Here is a 23,727-nt window from a genome sequence, read left to right on the forward strand (position 1 = left end):
AACTTGTCAATTAGGAAAGCAAGAGATCTTTCCATGTGTAGCACTCACCTCTGGTAACAGCTGAACAAATAATACTTTAAAATGTGAATACATCACTAAATTCCAGCTAACGCTAAACATTCAATGTCAGATGGAAACACTCTTTAGATTTGTATATCAGCTATTTTTCTAGGCTATAATAAAAATATAATTTGGTCCAATCACAGAGAAGAATAAGGTTTACAGGTTGTGAGACAACTCACTTGGGTTACAATCTCAAGCTGTGTACTAACAATAACATTATTGTACGATCGCTTTGAAAGAGGTATTTTTCATACAATTATCTGATCGTGTGTACTAGGCTTCAGTGTAACATAAAATTGATCAGTGGTCTAAATTTGAATATTCTATACATAAGAGGTCAATGTCATCTGCGCTGGTTGATTTGTAAAGGCTTGTGCAAGAAAATTACCAGTCCACTTATATATCTGCTCCAATGTAGGTGGGAAACCACTCAACTTTCCACCTATTTTGTTTTGATAAATGAGCCTCTCTGAGCACAGAGCTAGCTGAAATATAACTAAATATATAGTCCAGCTCCATAATCTGCCAACAATGCAGATTCAACATTGAGCTTCACATCCAAAAAAAAGTAGTGTCCCTGTTTCTCATACCAAATAATCAGATTTCCTCATTAACTTTATAATCTCACTGAAAAAATATGACTTGTGACTTATGACTATTTGACTGCATCCCCTGTATGTTTAGCTACTTAAAGTAAGTCCACCCTGAAATCAGTATACATACCCTTTTTGAAGCTGATCCGATACAGTCTCCAGAGGGGAAAGCTCTGCAGAGGACACAGTTGGCAATGGCTGTTAAATGAATAGGGAGTGACGTCACACATAAATTTACTATGGGGTTTCCCTTGTCGGATGTGTCCTCTGCGGCTGCGGCTACAGCTGCGGCTGACAACTCAGCATGGGATCCGGTCAGAACGGCTTCAAAAAAGGTATGTATACTGATTTCTTCTTTACAGGGTTAGATATGTTAGTGTTAGATCCTAGGTGTCTGGACTCTGTATATGCATGGATTTTAGTGTTAAGGTGGACTTCTACTTTAATAAAAATTAACATGTGACCATGCAAAGGTTTTGTACTTTTTAACAGATTAGGAAAATTTAGGTTTTGTGAGCAGGGATCATCAACTTACTGGAAATCGTACCACAGAAACATCCGTATTCGTGGACTCAACCAGAAAATCCATCCAAAAATCAACAATCTCCTGTTTAGGTGAAGGTTTTTCCAGGCTTGGTTTCCTAAACTTCTGATATATCAAAATGGTCTCCACAACAGAATTCAAGTACCTAGATATCATAACATAATGATTAAAACAAATAAATTATTATGAAACAACAACTAGCATATACAATTGTTAGTATGATCAACACTTTCTTAAGAATGCTGCAGATTTTTTCCTTTTCCTAAATTCTTGTAATTAAATGTACAATGAACTATACTTTGGTCTACCTAACCTTTTTGAACATTACTGTGACATGTTGGGGAAGATTTACTAAAACTGGCGCACACAGAAACTGGTGCATCTGTGCATGGTAACCAATCCGTTTCAAACATTAGCTTGTTCAATTAGGCTCCTTTCACGCACCGTCAAACGGACTCCGCTTTTCTCAGCGGGGGATCGAGCCGCCGATCCCCCGCTGAGCAGAAGGATGACAGCTGTGTCTCCGCGCTGTGTGCGGAGACACAGCTGTCAGTTCCCCATGCATCTCTATGGGGGAAATCGGATGGGAACGGACCGTCGGTCCATTCTCATCCGATCCCATCCGATCCGCTTGACGGGTGGAAAATAGGGTTTCCATCCGTCAACATTTGACGGATTGGGTCGGGTCGGATGTCAGCGGACATGCCATCCGATGCCCCATAGAAATGCATGTGGGGACCGTTCAGATCCGCCAAAAAAAAACGAACAGGTGGATCTGAACGGTCCGCCTGTGTGAAAGGGGCCTTAAGCTTTGACAATAAAAAATAGAAGCTGATTGGTTACTATGCACAGCTGCACCAGATTCTGTGTGCACCAGTTTTAGAAAATCTCCTCCACTGCATCCAAGTAAATCTATAGTATCTTGTATACGTGAAGTGGTGGGAAAACTATTTACAGGAGCTAGAAGGCAACACTCTTCTAAAATACATTGGGGGACAATGATCAATTTTGTTGCAAAAAAAGGCAATGCTAAACAGAAGCAATGAAACAGATCATGCAACAGATCTACTACAAGTGGTATAGCTAGAGTCATGAATTCCTCCTTCAGCTGCACTAAAGCAGCACAATTTCCCATCTACACTAATAAATCTGCTGCAGACCTGTGTAAATCTGTTGCAGTTGGCTGCCCGTGATAACTGATGCAAGGTTTTCAAATACATAAAAAACCATTGTGTAGACCTTGCTCAGAGAGAGGCAGCTTGATTCATGGCTCACAGTATCACTAATTTGCTTTACAAAAAATTAGCATGGCCTATTTCCCCACCTGCCTCTAAAACAATTTGTGAGTATCAGTACTCCTATCAGGAATATCACTTTTTCCATAAGTTACACAAGCAAAATATTACTGCTAGACCTGGAATTGGGCAAAGGGTTATGGCTACTGTAAGCAATATATTGGGTAACATCAAAGATCATGTTTTAAAATGTATGTGTTGTTTTTACTTTATCCTAGCTTTCCTCAATCTCCTACTGAATATACCTTGGTGGCTAAACTTCACGTTTGAACCAATATAAAAGAATAGTCAGAAGACTCTCTGGTGCTCAGGTAATGTGGAATCATCAAATGGTAGACTATACATTATAGTGTTACTTCTGCACATAAAGCAGGTGGCATGTTTCCTTTGGAGGCAAACTCTGTTTTCAGCTCTCTCTAAATTAATAATATTAAACATATGTCTTGGGCAACATGATTTACAGTATAACCCTGACCACATGTACATGAATAAATGATATTTTCTTAAATGCACACTTTCAACAGGAAAATTACAGCTGGCATAATAATTTGCACTTTATAAGTATTTATAAATATTTATATTTGCACTTTATTAGTAAACCATACTTTATAAGCATTGGTTATAAATTATTAAATAAGCAAAAAGTTGGGGGAGCAAACACTGAACATGTATTTCTAAAGCTGGTGCAGCTATGGACCAAGCGACATGCATATTAAAAAAGATCCCCATTTTTATTTATGGATTGTCTTCATATTTGATAGTCATTTCTTTTGCATGTGTGCACTATTCTTTTTTAATATAAATTATTAAATGTTTGCCCAAAACTTGGAACTAACATTTGCTAGGTAATACAAAAAGTTAGTGTTTTCAGTGACACAGCACATGACACCATGTGATTACAAAGAAACTGACTTATAACCGGCGGCTTATTTTCAGTATGTTGATGAGTCATTCCTGTTGAACAACAGTAATAGTAGGTTTGTAATAAATCTTTTTCGGTTAGAACAACATATGTTGTAATACTACCTCACCCATTCCATAAACATTTTCCATAGGGCTGAAGAGATATGAATAGAAAACTCTGCTGTGAAAAAGGTGTAGAGCCTCAACCATGCTTTTTATGCTATGACAACTCTGGAAGCAGCTTAAACTAAAAGCCTATTAGTGATACATTTTCTACATTGCTTTTATAAAGGCAAATGCCTTAAAAAAACTCAAAATCAGCGCAAAGAGCAATAGCAAAGTACAACAAAAGTATTCATTAGCAACCCATCTGATTTCAGGTTATTGTAGTCTGGTCACTAAAATATGACTATTGACTAGTTGCTGTTAGTTAGCCTAATTTGTATCATAGCTGTTTGCCGTATGGAAAGCCAAAGTAATTAATATCGCAAGTTAAAGGATCTATCAACTATGCACGTATAGTCATTCTGGGTGCCAATAGAAAAAGTTCATGACATCCTTATTAACTATAATTATCCCTGTATTGGCTAAAGGAAATCTGACAATATATAAGTTTGGGGTCACTTAGAAATGTCCTTATTTTTGAAAGAAAAGAAAAAAAGTTTTTTCAATGACGATAACATTAAATTGATCAGAAATACAATCTAGACATTGTTAATGTGGTAAATTACTATTCTAGCTGGAAACGGCTGAATTTTATTGGAATATCTACATAGGTGTACAGAGGCTCATTTCCAGCAACCATCACTCCTGTGTTCTAATGGTACATTGTGTTAGCTAATCATGTTAAAAGGCTAATTGATGATTACAAAACCCTTGTGTAATTATGTTAGCACAGCTGAAAACTGTTGTGCTGATTAGAGAAGCTATAAAACTGGCCTTCTTTTGAGCTAGTTGAGTATCTGGAGCATCAGCATTTGTGGGTTCGATTATACTCTCAAAATGGTCAGAAAAAGAGAACTTTCTTCAGAAACTCGACAGTCTATACTTGTTCTGAGAATTTAAGGCTATTCAATGCGAGAAATTGCCAAGACACTGAAGATTTTCTTTAACGGTGTGTACTACTCCCTTCAGAGAACAGCACAAACCGGCTCTAACCAGAATAGAAAGAGAAGTGGGAAGCCCCGGTGCACAACTCAGCAAGAGGACAAGTACATTAGAGTCTCTGGTTTGATAAATAGATGCCTCACAGATCCTCAACTGACAGTTTCATTAAATGGTAACCGCAAAACGCCAGTCTCAACGTCCACAGTGAAGAAGTGACTCCGAGATGCTGGCCTTCTAGGCATAGTGGCAAAGAAAAAGCCATATCTGAGACTGGCCAATACAAGGAAAAGATTAAGATGGGCAAGAGAACACAGACATTGGACAGAGGAAAATTGGAAAAAAGTGTTATGGACAGACAAATCTAAGTTTGAGGTGTTTGGATCACACAGAAGAACATTTGTGGGACACAGAACAAGTGAACAGATGCTGGAGGAGTGCCTGACGCCATCTGTCAAGCATGGTGGAGGTAATGTGATGGTCGGGGGCTGCTTTGGAGCTGGTAAACTAGGAGATTTGTACAAGGTAAAAGGGATTTTGAATAAGGAAGGCTATTACTTAATTTTGCAACGCCATGCCATACCCTGTGGACAGCGCTTGATTGGAGCCATTTTCCTCCTACAACAGGACAATGAGCCACAGCACACCTCCATACTATGTAAGAACTATTTAGGGAAGAAGCAGTCAGCTGGTATTCTGTCTGTCATGGAGTGGCCAGCGCAGTCACCAGATCCCAACCAACCCTATTGAGCTGTTGTGGGAGCAGCTTTACCATATGGTACGTAACAAGTGCCCATCAAACCAATCCAACTTGTGGGAGGTGCTTCAGGAAGCGTGGGGTGAAATTTCTTCCAATTACTTCAGCAAATTGACAGCTAGAATGTCAAAGGTCTGCAAGGCTGTAATTGCTGCAAATTGAGAATTCTTTGATAAAAACAAAGTTTGAAGGACAAAATTATTATTTCAAATAAAAATCATTATTTATAATCTCATCAATGTCTTGACTATATTTCTATTCATTTTGCAACTCATTTGATGAATAAAAGTGTGAGTTTTCATGGAAAACATGAAACTGTCTGGGTGACCCCCAAACTTTTGAACGGTAGTGTTAGTCCTTCTTGGACTGGAAAGATGGGCAACTGGCCAGAGTGCTGTTTAATCAAAAGTGTTGCAGAGCGCAAAAAATCTTTTCAAATCTCTATGGCTCAGTCAATACTCTCCATGCCCCACCCCCTGCTAATCAGAAATTAACCCCCAATTCAAAATATAATTTTAAGTAATTTATTACCTACCAAAGAGTAGAAATTTGAAATACACCAGAATAAATAAAAGGTAGAATATGGGTCCAAATACCATTATAGATCAGGAGAATACAGTCACAAAAACAATTAGATGTTAGGAAGCATTAAGGTGCATAAAATGTTACATCCCTGGGGTTATACTGGGACATCTACTTAGAAACTATCAAGTGATTTTGCGGAATTTGTCACTGGATGTGATATACAATTAGGCCTGTTTTCTGGTATGTTATAGTGTGGTAATTATGTTTTGTAAGTACTATTACTTTTTTGTGGTTATTTAATTGTGACCATCAAACAATTAAAATGAAAAACAAGCTGAAATTTTATAAATGTGGTAGCGATTTTTAGCATGCAGTCTACCTACTAATTTGTGTTTTTAATTACACAAGGGCTCACAATTTTATTTTGCTGTAATTGAGCAGTAATTGTACTCATCCATTATTATGATAGATTAGGGATAAGACACCTTTAATGGTTTCTTTCTCTCGTTTTAAAGTGTCATTTATTAGCAAAAATTGATGTTAGCTGAGAATCTTTTCTGTGTCACATGTGGAATTTTTGCTGCTTTACTCTGAACAATGACTGTTATTACCAATTCTGCTACCCTTTCCAGTGCTTCTATCACACCTACACTGTATGGCCAAACGTTTGAGGACACTTGACCACCATACCTATATAAAGACCTACAGCCAAATGCCTTTTGAAACCCCTCCAAATGATTGGGTTCAGTTATTTCCAGTGAAGGGTACTGTGTATGCTACAGATTACATAGACATTGTAGTACACTTTCAGTCTTGTGGCAATAGTTTGGGGAAGAACGTTCTCTGTGACTTTGCACAGGTCCCTGACCTCAACCATATTGATCACCTTGGAGATGAACAGAAACGTTGATTGTGAGCCAGGACTTCTCCGTCAACATAATCTAAAACACTCCAAAATCTTGTGGAAAGACATCCTAGAACAATTGAAGCTTTTATAGCTGCAAAGAGGACCAAGTCCATATTAATAGCCAATATTTTGTCATAGGATGTCCAACAAGCTCATCTAGGCACAAAGGTCAGGTGTCCATAAACATTTGTCATACAGCGTATATCACTATACCTAGTACTATATCTCACATGCAAATGATATATATGTAACATTTACTAAAGTTCCAGTAAAAATATTTTACTGTTACCTCCATGCTATTATTTGGTATTACAGTCTTTAGTTTAATTTGCACATACCTTTGGTTTAGACCTTTTTAACATAGGTGAAGATGCCCATAAAGCATGAACGACCTATTTTTTTCTAGTGTCTATAACTTCCAGGTGCTGTGTACAGGTAGCCCATTGAAGTCTATCAGGAAGCATGGACATCGCCATGCTTCCTAAACTCACAGATGTGCATATGTGCGTTTGGAGCCGCTCAGCCGCACATGCCACATTAGAATAAGCAGCTGTGAGCATGTAGCCACACATTCTAATGGAACTCAGCACGTAGAAGTTAGAACCTGCAAAAAATGGCTAGTTCGTGCTATATAGCCATCACTGCCCATGTGAACGAGGCTTACATGTTGAAATGTTTCCTAATAACTGGGCAATGGCTAGTTGATAATGTGTATCAGCAAAAATGGGTAAAGGCTTTTTACATTTTTGCTCTGGGGTTCACCATAGAAACTGCTCTGCGTGAACACAATTTTATGCACAGAAATTTCTACATCTAAAAAAATAAAAAATAAAATAAAAAATTAACATTCTCTACACTGAGCAGTAAAACATAAAATATATAAAGGGGTGTATGCTGAAATTTAGACAGAGTGGGGTTGATTTACTAAAACTGGAGAGAACAAAATCTGGTGCAGCTGTGCATGACATCCCCCGCTGACGTCAGTCAGGAGGAGGAAAGTGGTGGGCGGTCACGTGAGCGCCGAGCGGTACTCTGAAATAAGGTATAGAACAGCATTTTTAAATAGAGCACACACACTGGGCACATAGCATTGACGAACACTGGGGTCTGTCTGAAAATTACAAAGATATTTTAGCAGCAAAAGGGGAGCCAATTTGACCTCTTGTATGAACAAAAAGGTCAAATTGCGCTTATTGATAGAACCATCGCTGGGCCAAAGATGGAGGGAATCCAGAAACACCATGCAGCTAAAAAAGGTTGCCAGTAACTTTTTTCAAATACCGCTCCAACTGGCCCCACTTTGCCTCTATGCAGTCTTGTTAGAGCCTCTGGATACCCATGGCTTTAAAAACGGTGTATGCGTGTACCATGTGTTATCAAGTGTTTTAGCTGGTGAACTGAAGCAGTGGAGAAGCATGGAGAGGCTCATCTTTTTTTAATTGAAGCTCCAGGCTTGCTTATCTTGGATTTGAAAGGTGTACTGTGCGAAAACTGTAAGAGCAATCAGCAAACATAGGGGAAGGTGGCAACGTAGAGAATCAGTGTCCAACAAAGTTGCACACACTGCTCAGACCAATAAAAGACTCAGCACATCACTGTAGGTGCCCGCCTCAGGTCACCACAGAACACAAGGATAATAAAGAAGAATATGGCTGCACACCACAGCTTAAGAAGTTTTTGTCAAGGTTCTTTATTCATCGCCAAATCAGACAGACACAACAGGACAGGGTTGACGCATTTTTCACGAACATACCATGCTTGTTCACAACACCAATATGGCACAAACACATGCTTTTTAAAGTGCGAGTTCAAAAAGGAAACCGCATCTCAAATCACCTGTATTTAATTGGCAAATGCATAACCATTCCATACTCCTAGTAAAAACATTTCTATAAAAAACATAATCTAACAAAATCCAAAAATAATATAAAGTAGTGAAAAACATATTTGTAGCAGTAAAATAGAAAAGAGAAAAGAAATATAAAAAAAAATGTATTTAAGATACGCTCAGGTTTATATCCCATCAGTGCTCGGTGCCTTGAGATGGATAGATCTACAAAATTGATTGAGAGAGATGTCACGGCATTATACCTATGGACATCTTCGGGCGTGAGCACTAAACAGGATGATTTATCCCATCTTGAGAGAAAATGTCTTAAAAGTCTGGAGGAGGATACCTCTATAGTTATAAGGAACTCAGATAAAGGAGGCCTAGTGGTGGTTATGGGAGTTGACACATTTAGACAGGAAGCAGAGAGACAATTATCAGACGCCTGCACTTATGCGAAGCTTAGATGTGACCCAACGAAAAAATATAAAGTTTTGCTGTCATGTTTGATTAATGAAAGGGTTAAACTGGGTGATTTTGATAATAAGGTTGCGGAGAGTCTAGTCCCGGAATATCCTGTGGCATCTATTTTTCATCACCTCCTTAAAATCCATAAGGGAATAAATCCCCTACATGGGAAACCGATTATTGCTGGAATTGGCTCCCTGAATGAGACACTGGCCAATGGCTGGACAATGTTCTACAGGCAGCCCTTCGTTGTTAAACTTCCCAGTTATGTCAAGGATACCAACCATCTCTTAAATATCACAGGTGATACTCAGTGGGATGAGTACTCGGTGGGATGAGTACTCCATGTGGATAACCTGCAATGTTTCTTTACTCCTCCATCCCACACCATTTAGCCATTGAAATACCATACAAGTTTCACTCTTGAGATCTATTTATTTATTTTGGATGTCCTCCAGTATCTATTAAGAAATATTTTTTTTTTATGTTTAATGGGGAATGGTTTCTCCAGAAGTGTGGAATAATGATGGGGGCAAAATTTTCGCCCTCCCTCGCTAATCTCTATATGGGATGGTGGGAGCGCTACCATATCTATGGAGCCGACAATCCATTTAGATCACACATTAGTATGTTCCATTGCTACATTGATGATTTGATTTTTATTGTAGATGTCCATTTAGGTACCCTTGAATGCTTTTTGGAATAATAATAAGAACTTGAGGTTTACAGAATAATGCAATAATAAGGAGATTTGCTTTTTGGATGTTTACCTGTGTGGGGATGATATACATGTCCACACTGGCTTATACAGAAAGCCACTTTCAGGTAATATCTTGTTGATGGCTAAGTCGGGACATCCACAACACATTGTCAAGGGAATCCCCATTGGGCAAAGTCTAAGGGTTCACAGAATATGTAGTGATCAGCAGACTTATGAAATGAAGACCCGGGCCTTATATTCACGCTTTCTTCAGAGAGGGTATCACAGGTGGATATTTGATAGGGCCCTCTCTATTGCTAATTCTAGAAGCAGGGGAGAAAACTAAATCTAGGGCAGGTAGAAAGAGGTTCAATAAAGAGCAGACTCACGCTTAGTACACCAATTAGTGAGGAGTTTGAGGACATGATAAAGGAAATCAAAATAGTTGTACATAGATATCTCCCTATTTTGTTTGAGGATCAAACTTGTGCCGATCTCCTTAGAGATGGCATTAATTTGTTCCAAGAAGGGCTCCTACACTCATTTTTTGTCATCAAGTTTCTTTAATCCTGGTGCATTAAAATCCATTACACGGTTGCATTTCAAAGGAAATTATGGTTGTGATGTGGGAGGTTGCCCCTGTTGTAAACACATCATTAAAGGTGACTTGGTGCGCTCCTATTCTATTGAAAGAGAACATAGGATTCATTTGTTTTTTAATTGCAACTCCGAATATGTAATGTATGTCATTACATGTATTGTAATGTACGTACCACCTATGAGCATTTATATTGCATTTGTATAGCATTGAAAAGAATCAATCCACTAATGTTGCTCGCCCTTTTATTTTCACAACGGCGATACCTGTTTTTGGTTTTAATATGTATGTAACCACACTGCAGATAGCACAATTTTGTTTTTCTTCTTTCTCTATTTCTTTTTATTATATGATATTTTTTATATTTCTTTTCACTACTTTATATTATTTTTGGATTTTGTTAGATATTGTTTTTTGTAGAAATGCTTTTATTAGGAGTATGGAATGGTTATGCATTAGCCAGCAATTAAACACAGGTGATTTGAGGTGCAGTTTCCTTTTTGAACTTGCACTTTAAAAAGCATGTGTTTGTGCCATATTGGTGTTGTGAACAAGCATAGTATGTTCATGTGAAATGCGTCAACCCAGTCCTGCTGTGGCTGTCTGACTTGGCGATGAATAAAGAACCTTGACAAGCACTTCTTCCATGGTATCCCAACGTAAAGAATCAGGTTTTCAAGTCCAAACACTCCTGCCAGACGTTATACAGCAGTGGTAGTGAACCCAAATGACTCAAGTGCGGCCATCAACATGAGTTTTTATAGCCATGAGTGTCCACAGGCTCCGACAGGACTGCATAGAGGAAAAGTGGGACCAGTTGAAGCGGTATTGCAAACTTTTCCGGGCAACCTTTTTTAGCTGCATGGTGTTTCTGGCTTCGTTCCATCTTTGGCCCAGTGATCGCTATATCCACAAGAGCAATTTGATCATTTTGTTCATATAAGAGGTAAAATTGGTCCAGTGTGGAGAGTTGGAATGGAGCACACATGTATTTTAATAGAAGCAACTGGGTGCATAAAGACATGGCACACAGCATTTATTTGGACACTTAGCTCTTGCACTTCAAAACTCAGTATGCAAACAATGTTTTAATATATTTGATTGATTTAGACAAAAGCATTTATCTCAAGCAATATCTTACCATGCAGGTGTTTTCAGTTTGAAGAGTCTTTCTGCAGCCTGGATTACCTTTGTGTGGTCATTGGCCAGCACACTAGCTCCCATATAGTAGCCAACATCCCAATAACTTTGCAGCTTTTCTATATTTCCCTTTTTACCCAGTAGGCTGCTAATCTTTACTCCTGTTCAGGAAAAATAATAACAGTAAGAATGACAATTAATTTTTACATTTATGAAATGCAAATACTGAAAGAAAAGTTGAAGACTGGAATTCCTTTGTGAATAGAAAGCATTGGAACTAATAAGCAAAATAATACAATTCGAGAGCTAGACAAGCCACACATTTATATTGCCACATAAACCTTGTACCATATCACCTCAAAAAACACTGATCATCAGGAGACAGCATGTGCTTGTTTTGTGTTGAAAATTACTACCAGTTGACAAAATAGAGTACGCTAGGTGTGGATATGAATAGTAGACCAGAGTCTTCTATTGACGTTCAAGCCCATGCAATGGACACTCAGAGCAGAACAGCACCAGTTGCATAGCAATTAGTTGAAAAAACAAAATCACCCTATATTATTTTAGAATAACTATATAATAATATTATTATAGATATTTAAATCACTTGGGAATTATATGTAAATCATGTAAAGGTTTACACTTGAATGGTTGCTAGAGGCAACCTGCAAAGGGCTTTTAGAAAGAGTACATTTGTAAGTTTGTACATTCACAGACTGTCACAAGTGATTTAAAAGCATTCAAGGAAAAGAGAGCATTGGCGGGGGCCTCATCTAGTTCTGGGAAGAGCTCAGGAGCTGTCAAGATTTCAGCCTCATGTCACCTCACAGTTTAGACATCAGATCATCTATTGTACAGTAAATACCTGTTTTTTTGTCTGTACAATTTAACAGTCATATGCCGGCACATTGTAGCTCTTCTGTTATTGCTCCCTTTATTAGGGGTGAATGGTCACACCGGTCTGCTGGTAACCTCAAAGTAACTACAGTTGTGCTGGCCATCTGCATAGTAGTAATCATTGTCTGGCACAGTTTTATGCTATGACTGCCAGTTTCACATTTCCTTTTCTTAATCGGATTCAAGCCAGCAGAATGTGACTGTGTTTATAGCATGTAAACACTATTTACTGACAGACGGTAGTAACTGTCTGGGGTTAAAATCACAGCTCAGACTTTACACAACTCTTAACTGTCCTCCTCAATGAATACATCTGTCAAATCTTTAATACCTACTCATGGTACCACAAACACATTTCATAGCAATGTTTATTAAAAAAACACACACAAAATAGATTTTTTTTAAAGAGGTGAAGAAAAGTCATTAGTAATACTAACAATCTTGCTTTTATCATGCAACAACACTATATATCCCATAAAAACAGAACCCTGAATTTTAACCTGTCAAAATCTAAATTACTTATGTATTTATTCTTGTTTTAGGCCTCTTTCACACGGGCGCACCGCTCAACGGAGTCTGTTCTGCTCAGCGGGGGATCGATCCGCCGATCCCCACTGAGCAGGCGGATGACAGCTCTGTCTCCACTCTGTGTGCGGAGACGGAGCTGTCAGATCCCCGCTGTCCCCTATGGAGAGATCGGATGAGAATGGACCGCCTGTCCATTCTCATCTGATCCCATCCGATCCCATCCTCCAGAGGGATGGAAAATAGGGTTTCCATCCGTCTGGATTTCATGGACAGGATCAGATCGGAGAGCAGCAGGTGTCAGAGGATGTCACTGCTGACACCCGCTGCCCCATAGGGATGCATGGAGCATCAGAACTGACAGGCGTATCGGATTGCCCGTGTGAAAGAGGCCTTGACCTTTATCGCTGCTTTAGCCACTCTTATATACAAGTTTTTGTTCTAAAATTCAGAATCACTTTTACTACTGTGATAACTATAAGAAGTACATAATAGAACAACGCTTCCTATTGTTATTACAGCAGCAGTTGTGATTGACAGGTGCAAGGTTCAATTTGCACAATGCAAAAAAAACACAACTCTCTCCTTTGCATCAATCTTCGGTTTAATGCACATTGTGGAAAGCTGCGCTACTCCTAGGTTCACATCTATGCAGCTGCCCTTGATGCATTTTTCAGGCACGTTCTGCGTTTTTAAACCCTCGTTTTTTAGGTGTTTTTGCATGCACAATGAGAAGACAGCTCAAGAAGAAGACAGCACCAGGGGGGGGGAGACTGTACAAGAGGGAGAAGACATCTTTACCAGAGAAAGTAGACACGTTGGAGCTATGACGGGGGACATTTTTCATTTTTAATAACTTAATTTTTAATTTTTTTTAACACTTCACTGATTTTTGGGCATACTCATTCACATAAAAGGGGGCTTCCAGATTCCAATAAGCCCCCTGCCTGCAGACCCCCACAACCACCGCCCAGGGTTGTCAGGAAGAGGCCCTTGTCCCCATCAACATGCGGGCAAGGTGCTTTGTCCCCCCCGCCCCAAAGTACTCATCCCCCCATGTTGAGGGCATGTGGCCTGATATAGTTCAGGAGGGGGGGGGGGGTACTCGCCTATCCCCTCCCTTTCCTGACCTGCTGGGCTGGCAGATAAGGGTCATGGGTTTTGGAGGGGACTCCACGTCATTTAATAAGAAAAATTGGTGTGGGCCCTCCCTCCCTGAATCCATGCTAGACCCGAAGGGCCTGGTATGGACCTGGGGGGGGGGTGCCATTTTTTTTTCACAATTTTTTTTTACATTCAGCTGTCCCCGATGACAGCTAATGACTCATCAGTTGTTAAGAACCCGGCGGCCGGCTTCCTGGCCCGCTCCTTAGCAACCAGTTATATATGTATATATATATATATATATATATATATATATACACACAGTGTTTAAACGGAAAAATAAAAACCGCAAAACACATCAAAAATCCCATCACAAACACGACACTTGTGCACTGAGTCAATCACCAAGCACCTGCACTGTCACATGAGAGTGAGGTGAGTGAGCCTAGGTTCACACTGTGAACCGCATTTGAACTGCACAGGAATAACACCACATTCCTGTACAAATCACATGCGATTCTGTTCAGTGTGATTTGAGCCCATACATTTTGGATGGCTTAAATCCCACCCCATCCACATCAAAAAGGCCGTTTTTTTTTTTTTTTTTTTTTAATTTGCACTGGAACCGGATCAAAGGATTTATACCCATGAGATTTGGTTAGGGCAAACGCACTTTGTTTGCAACCAACTTTTGAGGTATTGTTAACTTTCCATTGACACCTGCAGCAGATTGCAGAACACAGTGCGATTGTTTTGCAATGCGGGAAACACACAGTAATCCCTGTGTTTCAAACACCACATCAGTGTGAACTATGGCTAAGTAACATAATCAGTCATAACTGGAAGTACTAAGTATTTACTTTGCTCTTGGTGGCTGAATAGAGCAATGGTGGAGGGAAGGAAATGCTAATAGGGCAGGGGACATTGAAGCACACCTGAATCTTTGCATGGGTAAAGCAAACACTTGCCCTAAAGCCCCGTACACACGGGCCGGATGTTGGGTGGCATCAGCTGGTTCAATAGAAACCGGACGATATTCCGCCTGTGTATACTACAGCCGGTTCGACAGAAGCCAGCCGTTCGGTCAAAGGGGCATGACCTGAAAAAAGTCTGCCAAACGGCTCCTGGCCAGCACTCTCAGCCGATGGCAGACAGCGCTGACTGGAGTGTTCTGGCGGGGAGTCCGTCCCAGGGCCGTCTTTTCCACTGGGCATGCCCGGCGGTTGCCTGGGGGCCCCACTTGCCAAGGGGCCCCACATGGATGGTGGCATGTCCCTGGTGGTCTAGGGCCCCCCCATTCTGTTGTCCGCCGGCCCGGGCCCCCCCCTTATTGCTTCCTCCCCTCCGGCGGTGGCCGTGGCTCGAGTCTGCGCTGCAGTGCACACTGGTTGCTAAGGCCAGCCAGATTGGCATCTAGCAACCAGTGACGTTAGCAGAGTGCAAACCCAGGATGCACAGCGCCGCCGGCCGCAGCGGAGGACTCGGAGGAGGATCCTCCTCCTCGTCGGCTCTTCCTCCTCACTCCTCTCCAGTCCGGCTCCGTCTCGACCCTAGAAGAAGACTGGCTCTGCCTCCACCCACCTCCTCCCATGTGCAGCCGTTGTAAGGTAAGGCTGCCACAGCCAGCCTGCCAGGCTGACTGATTAAATTATATATTTTTTTAACTCTCTCATGGTCATGGCATGATGGCAATGATGGGATTGAATCGATGCGACACAAGAGACAGACAACTACCTGTCCTGGCTGGAGGATATACCTACTATATATTGGTCCCTGGCCTGTAATATGTATATAGTAAGGTATATATCCTCCAGGTAGTAGTTGTACTCTCTTGTAGTATATAGTGTTCCCTGTAATGTGTATATAGTCTATATACATGTTACAGGGAACACTATATACTACAAGAGAGTACAACTACTACCTGGAGTATATACCTTACTATATACATATTACAGGGACCAATATATACTACAAGAGACAACTACCTGGAGTATATACCTTACTATATACATATTACAGGGACCAATATATACTACAAGAGACAACTACCTTGCATTTTTATTCTCGTGCGTGATTGTGTAGGCAGGGGGCCCCAGTGCACTGCATTGCCCAGGGGCCTATAAGGCTCTTAAGATGGCACTGGTCCGTCCCCCTGTCAGAACACAATAGAACAGCAGGGGAGATTGTTGTACTAACATTGGATTGTTAGTACAGCAGCTCTGACCGAAGCTGTCAGTTTGTAGCAGTGTGTGCTAGGCTTAAAGTTCACTGAAAGATGAAGACTGGATAGATTGCTGCCAGTAACAGCTGCATGTCTCTACAGGTTTAGTTTTCATAAATGAGAAACGTTTAATTTTCTTTATAATATTATCAAAAATATACCAGATAAACAGATTACATTACCTATTTTGCGAAGTTCAAATGATGAATCAAACTGATGCCCAGCTGCAAGCAGTAGGACTGCATAATTAATTCCAGACTGAAGAGTTGGCTCAGATTCAAATGCTTTCCGGTACCTGTACAAGTAAACACATTGCCATTCTTTTATAAATTTCAAGCTGCTGTAGACACCCTCAATATCCTCTTGTACTTAGGGCCTCATTACACCTTTGTGAATGTAGTAATGAGCCTTTACAATATGAGCTACTGCATGCTTTTCAAATGCATTTGCTATTTGCATGCTTTATCATGTTTTTTTTCTGTGTATTTGATACACATAATACACATGCTGGTTTTTTTCTGCATATGTTAAGCAAAGTGAGCCGTACTGAGGCGATAAAAATGCTGGTTTACCAAATTACTTAAAGGGCTTTGATGCATGTTGATACACAGAAATGCTGCATGAACTGGGCTGTAAATTGAAATTAGCCACAAGAATGACATTTCTACTTGAAACGCCTTTTCACATGCAGTAAATAAAAAGTATATTATTGCTAAAGAGTATACAGAGGCAAACCCGCCCTTAAAGAAGAACTCTGGCTGACCTCCCCGCTTTTTTTTGCCCCACTTACCTGATGGTGGTATCTGGACATTTCAGATACTCACCCATCCATTGGATCCAGCGTTGACCCGCTGAGATCATCTCATGCCCAGCCACAGATCCGTCCCCCGCTGCCATGTTTTCTCTGACGTCATGGAGAGCCCCGCTGGCTTTTCCGGGTTCAGTGGGCAGGCCACTTGATGACGCACTGATAGGCCTGCCCCCTCCACCTGTTCTTGAATGGAAGGCTTTGCCTCCTGGGATATATGACATACATATCAAGGGAGGCACAACGGGCAGTGTGCGTCTCATTTGCCTAAGGTGATTGACGTGCATGTGGAAGCAGGGCGGACTGAACAAAATAGACTTAAACAAAAGAAAAAGATAACAAAAAAAAAAAAAAATGATTCCCGATTCTAGCAGAGGAAAGGAGGAGGGGTGGAGAGGTAGGATCCTCCTTAAATAATTTTCCAACATGTAATTCTACTGCTACACCTAAGTTTGCATGTTGTAGATTGTCAGCAGCAGGATTTAGCCCCGGTGTGACTTGTCATGCGATTTGACAGGTCCAATTCGCATGATAAGTCGCACGCTATTGTCGGCAATGGAACTGTTCAAATCGGTGCCACGCCGACTTTGCGGTGCAACACCAATTTAAAAAAGGAGTTCCTGCACTATTTTTGTGGATTCCAGGTGCAACTTACATAGACATCTGTCCATGAAATCACACACATGTCAGCAAAGTCGGCACAATTTCACATTTGGTTTGAAAGTGGGCTTACTTTGTAGAAGACTCTGCTGGTTTGTATAATGCTAGTCATGCGTGATTAACCATACACTAAACAGTTTGGATGGAGTAATCTTGCCTTCCGGCTATTGTATTCAGACAGCCAGCACCCATACCTGTCAGTCCTATCAGATGCAGATGAGGTTTAATGTTGAAAAATGTAAGGTAATGCACTTGGGTGTCAGAACTACTAACACAATTTACTCGCTAGGGGGTGAACCTCTGGGGGAATGCAAGATAGAAAATGACCCGGGGATACTAGTAGACAACAGGCTTTGCAATGGCATGCAATACTAAGCTGCTGCAAGCAAAGCCAACAGAATACTGGCATGTATAAAGAAGAGGATTCACTCCAGAGATAAAATGATTATTTTCCCATCCTACTAGACTCTGTTCCGGCCACATCTTGAATATGCCATCCAGTTCTTGGCACCGGTCCTCAGAAAAGATGTGCTAGAACTGGAGAGAGTCCAGAGAAGGGCAACAAAGATAATTAGGGGAATGGAGGACATCAGCTATGAAGAAAGACTACAAGCATTTAACTTATTCTCTCTGGAGAAGAGACACTTGAGAGGGGATATGATATCAATTTACAAATACTGAACTGGTGACCTTAGCATAGGGAACAAACAATTCAGAGAAAGGGCTCTCAATAAGACACGGGGCCACTCACTAAAACTAGAATAAAAGCAGTTTAACCTTAAACTGCGTAAAGGGTTCTTTACTGTCAGAGCGGTAGGGATGTGGAATTCTCTTCCACAAGCAGTGGTATCAGCAGGGAGCATCGATAGTTTCAAAAAACTATTAGATGGGCACCTTAAAGACAACAACATGCAGGGGTATACAATGTACAGTTAACAGCAAACACACACATCATAGGTTGAACTGGATGGACTGGTGTCTTTTTTTCAACCTCACTAACTATGTAACTATGCAGTCTGAACAGTGACTGCATCTGACAGGATGCAGTCACTGTTTGGCAAACAATTTTTTACCCAGCTCCTTCAACAAAGTTTGCCAATCCAGGTGGTGCTGACAGGGCCACCCAGGGTTAGAATTTCAGCCTATACAGTAGGAATAAGTCAAAATGTATGACCACCTTTAGGAAATTGGTGTCCCAAGAAAAAAAAATTATTTTTTGTTACTCACCGTAAAATCCCTTTGACCGACATAGCCCCCACTCCTCTATTGGAATTTTTTCTTCTGACACTGCTTTGTTACAAACTAGATGCCTATAGCAGAGAGGGTGTTTTATGCCAGAAAAAACTGCCCATAGGCAGTGCTAAGTTCTTTTCTGCCTAATGTCCTACTCCTGTAGGAGGCGATATAACCTTATGGTCAAGATTCAACTGAGCTGTGTCCGTCAATGAACTCAGAGAAAGGGATTATCCCCATCTACAGGAGTAGGACACTAGGTAAAAAAGAACTTAGCACCACCTACGGGCAGTCGCTTCTGGCATAAAACCCCCTCTTTGCTATAGACATTCATTTTGGAACAAAGCAGTGTCAAAAGTAAAAATTCCAATAGAGAGGTGGTTGCTGTGTTCGTCACTGAACTCAGAGAAAGGGATTTTACGGTGAGTAACAAAAAATCCTGCTTTCCCTTATGTTCATTGATGGACACAGCTCTATTGAATCTTGACCATAGGGATGTCCCAAAGCAGTGCCTCCACGAGTGGTGGGCAAACCAAAAAGCAACTGGAGCAAGCAGGCAACCATGTCAATCACCCAAACAACCCCTAAAGGAGCAAAAATTTAACCTAAACGGCAGCCTGCAAAACCTTATGCCTAAAAAAAAAAAAAAAATAAAGGAAAAAGACAAAGAGAAAAAGGCTATGGAACTACATGTCCCAGCAGGGAGCCAGGTCTTTGCTCCTTAACACTAAGCAGAAAAATACTAGCAGAGAGGGGTTTTAAGTCTGAAGGGACCGCCCATAGGCAGTGCTAAGTTCTTTTCTGCTTAGTGTCCTACTCCTGTAGGTGGCGATTTACCCTATGGTTAAGATTTAACAGAGCTGTGTCCGTCAATAAATGTAAGAGAAACCCTATTTTTGAACACTGGCAATTACTGTTCTGTTTCTGTAATAATCATTTTTTTAAACAAACCTTTGCTGTATATGCACAATAATTTTAAATCATTTGAATAAATGTGTAAAGGCAATTAGCCATAAGTTCTGAAGCTTGGGTTAGAAATACACTTTCCTGAGCAGTCCAGTCAGCTCTAGCTAAGATCAATGCTTCACTCCTTGTGGAAACCCTAAGCAGAGAATGGATGTTTTTGTTACTTCAGTATTAGCACTCATTACACACAATGTTTAGCTAACACCAGTTATACCAGTTAACACATGCAATGTTATAATTTGCTTAGAAATGGGTATCCCAGGAAATTGTTTGCAAATGCTGTTATCTGACTTCCCAAATGACTACGACAGTTTTACTTATTTGGAAAGCTTAAAACTGCATATAGAAACTAATTTCCCGGCTCCGTAACTAAAGAAAAAAAAAAAAAAAAGACTTGAATTTTAGGCCTTATGCACACTGGACTATTTTACAGCTGCTGTTCTTTGCATCAGATGTTTTTCTCTGCAGCAAGTAAACTCATAACCCAACATGTTATCCTGCGTGTTCATGCACACATAGGCGGTTATCAGCAGTTTTATGGCAGGGGCGTTTTCTGGCTGGAAAAAAAAAAACTTTACTAGTGGGTATGAGAGGAGTTTTTCAGCTGTAAAAACGCTCTAACTGTGATAAAAGCTGAAAAACGTCTGCGTTTATCAACATTTTTGAGCCATAAGATTTTGTGGGAGTATAGTTTTGCTAAAAAAAGTTTAAAAAAATGCTACAGCTGAAAAAAGCTAAAAAAAAAGTTTAAAAAAAAATGCTAATAAACGCTACTGCAAAAAAGCTGAAAAACTCCTTCTACAGCTACAACGTTTGGATAACGTCCAGTCTGCATGAGGCATGAGGCCCTAAGGTTAAAAGTCGGAGAGATTATTCTTTACAGTATACCTTCCAGTTACATTTGAATTAATCTAAAAAAATAAAAGATTCCTTATTATGATATATTATAATGTAACCATAAGATCTGTAAGACTCCCACAGTTTAGTTCCAACTCTATCAGTCAAGCAATGTGTAAACAGTATTACTTTTTTTTTTTTAATCAATTTAATCAATAACATCATTTAATCAATACAATTATTAACAGTGACAATATGAAAAATGAAGGGTGGGAATCTCTCAGAATCCTGTAGTTTTATTACTATAATGAAACTCTTATAGCCCTGCGAGTAAAGACATATGGCACCTTTGCTTTCAAATCCTAGGTTCACACCGGTGCAATGCAGACATCACATGTGATTCACACAGGAATTTTGTCTTGGTGTAAAATCTTTTTGTGGAGTTAAAGAAGAACACCCGTTAAAAATCTGCCATAGTAAAAAAATAACACTGCACAACAAAGTTTTTGCTTCTTGAACACTGTTGGATGTTCCTTATAGATTTTTGGCTGCTGATAACGAAAATCACATCCAACATTGCCCATTACATACGGTTTAATTGAAATCTTCAGGTTTGTCAAGATTTTTCTTATATTTGTGTCCAAAATTTTTGATTCTGTAAGGCTCCATTCACACCTGAGCGCATCGGTTTCAGGTGTTTTTTTGGGCGTTTTTCAAGCTTTTTAAAGGCATTTTTTCCAGCGTTTTTTGCAGGTGTTTGGAGGAAGGCATTGACATCTAACTAAAACGACTGTAATCTGCCAAAAAAAAAGGTCATGTACTTTTTTGAGCTAGCTTCAGGCATTTTGCTTCAGGCGACAAAACATTCATATGTGCCACTGAAATTATTGGGATTTTGCTTGTTGGACGTTTTGAGACTTCAGAGATGAGCATTTTACAAGCTGAAAAATGCTCAGGTATGAACACGGCCTAAGAGACCCTTGGACAATAATTTGTGCAGTCTGGGCATGTCCAGGCATGAAATCAGGCCAGGTTGGAAGCTGTTCTGTAGAAGTATGCAGGCAGACCTGGAGCCAGCTTGACACTGTCTCAGCAGGCTATAAAAGTGGCTTGCATGCACAGATGCTGCCCATTGGATTAATATAGACCTTAAAGTGTGTACATATTGTTTCAGAATATAGCATTACCTCAGTAGCATTGTAACAAGTAAGTTAGATGTTATAGACGTTTTACAGGACGATTGGTGTCGGACGATATGTCTCGTCAATGTCGTAAACAGCCGCAATACATTCTGCTATATTTGTGGCGAGTATACGCTTGTTCATCAGAGATGCTCAATGACTGCTCCTGTGAAGAAAGCATATCATCTGTACTTCGGATGTAAAATTGGTAATCCAGACTAGGTATGGGCGCCTCACATTTGTTGTGCGACATGTGCTGTCTGTCTGAAAGCTTGGCTAGAAGCACTCGAAAGACAATGCCATTTGTTGTCCCGATGATATGGCCAGAACAGAAAGACCATGTGACGGGCCGTTACTTCTGTTTGACTAATGTGTCTGGTTTCTCTGTGAAAAACAAGACGTCACTGTCCATGCTGCTGGCTCTGATTGTACGCTGGGCCGTGTCCCTGTACCTGTACTCAAGTAATCCATGATCTGCGAGCCTCTGACCATCCCAGGTCCACAGAGAGGGTGACACAGACCGATGCTGTTCAGCTGAGCACTTTATACTTGCCTTTTGACCACTAAGGTCTGGTAAGTGGCCATTTATATATTTTTGAGCATGAGGGTGATGCATGCAGGACTTTGAGGACTTTCGAACAGCATCCTTCCAGCTCTACACAATATTTGGGACTGATTTTAAACAACCCCCAATATAGGTTTTTTTTTTATTGGGACTTTGTTATGAATTATTGAATTTTTTCACCATAATTTTATTTTCTCACTGAATACACTGCCTGTTACACACTCTAATATTTTGTTGGCTTTCATTACGGATGCATTTGCTGTGACATTGTTTCGATAAGCTTCTCAATGTTAAAAGATTTATTTCCGTCCAGAGTTGCATTCATTTTTCACCAAGATCTTGTATTGAAGATGGGGAAGTCAGACCACTGCGCAAAGCCTTCTCCAGCACATCCCAAAGATTCTCAATGGGGTTAAGTTCTGGACTCTGTGGTGGCCAATCCATGTGTGAAAATAATGTCTAATGCTCCCTGAACCACTCTTTCACAATTTGAGCCCAATGAATCCTGGCATTGTCATCTTGGAATATGCACGTGCCATCAGAGAAAAAAAAATCCACTGATGGAATCTAACCTGGTCTTTCAGTATATTCAGGTAGTCAGCTGACCTCATTCTTTGGGCACATGCAGTGACTGTGAAGCCAATTAATAATACAAATCAATTGGTGCATAAACATAAAAGTTCATAAATGTCCATAAATATTGTGCAGGTGAGTAGAATTGTATTCTATCCAAATAATACGTGTATCCACCACCGAGTGAAATTCATCCTTACCAAACGGAAATAAATAAGGTGCAACTATATTTTCTTGTGCTGAAAAAATATCCAATCTCCTTGTGAACAAACACCACGTGTAAATCACCAAGAATTAGCCTCTTACCAGATGGTAATAGGTATGCACTTGTTCAGTGAAACCACCGCCTTGCTTCCTCTTTAAAATCCTGAAGTGGGATGTAGAACCGCTCTACCTTTCTTTCTCCACTAGATGGCAACGAGTACCAGCAAGAAACACAGCCTCCTCCCTCTTCACAAGCTCACAAAACCACCGTGTATTAAAGGAAAAAGGAGGACTAATAATGTATTACCCTTGAGATTTATTCAAAAAACAGTTGATATTGCACTTACAATTAGATGTCTTGTATTCAGCATAAACATAGGCATACGAATTCCTGCAAAGGCTTGCGGCCGGCTGCAGCACGGACCGCAAGTTGTGTGTGACGTGTGCGCCTCCTAATCTGACCGGTTTCTTCCCATAGGACTTCTACTGGTCTCAGTAATAATGTACTCGTTTTCACTTCACTTA

The 23,727-nt window shown here is 40.3% G+C and overlaps 1 protein-coding gene across 2 annotated transcripts in view; it reads right to left on the reverse strand.

Moving 5' to 3' along the window:
- The window catches only part of MAP3K5 (mitogen-activated protein kinase kinase kinase 5), a 286,689-nt gene that overhangs the window by 123,159 nt on the left and 139,803 nt on the right, over positions 1–23,727 (reverse strand). For both annotated transcript variants that reach the window (XM_082249712.1, XM_082249711.1), the window contains 3 exons: positions 16,358–16,470; positions 11,427–11,586; positions 1,192–1,345 (listed from right to left, as the gene is read on the reverse strand). In XM_082249712.1, coding sequence (XP_082105838.1) covers positions 1,192–1,345; positions 11,427–11,586; positions 16,358–16,470 — 427 coding nt within the window. The remainder of the gene's footprint in view (positions 1–1,191; positions 1,346–11,426; positions 11,587–16,357; positions 16,471–23,727) is intronic.

The sequence above is a fragment of the Pelophylax lessonae genome (assembly GCF_965119305.1).
Source record: "Pelophylax lessonae genome assembly, chromosome: 3".
NCBI lineage: Eukaryota > Metazoa > Chordata > Amphibia > Anura > Ranidae > Pelophylax > Pelophylax lessonae.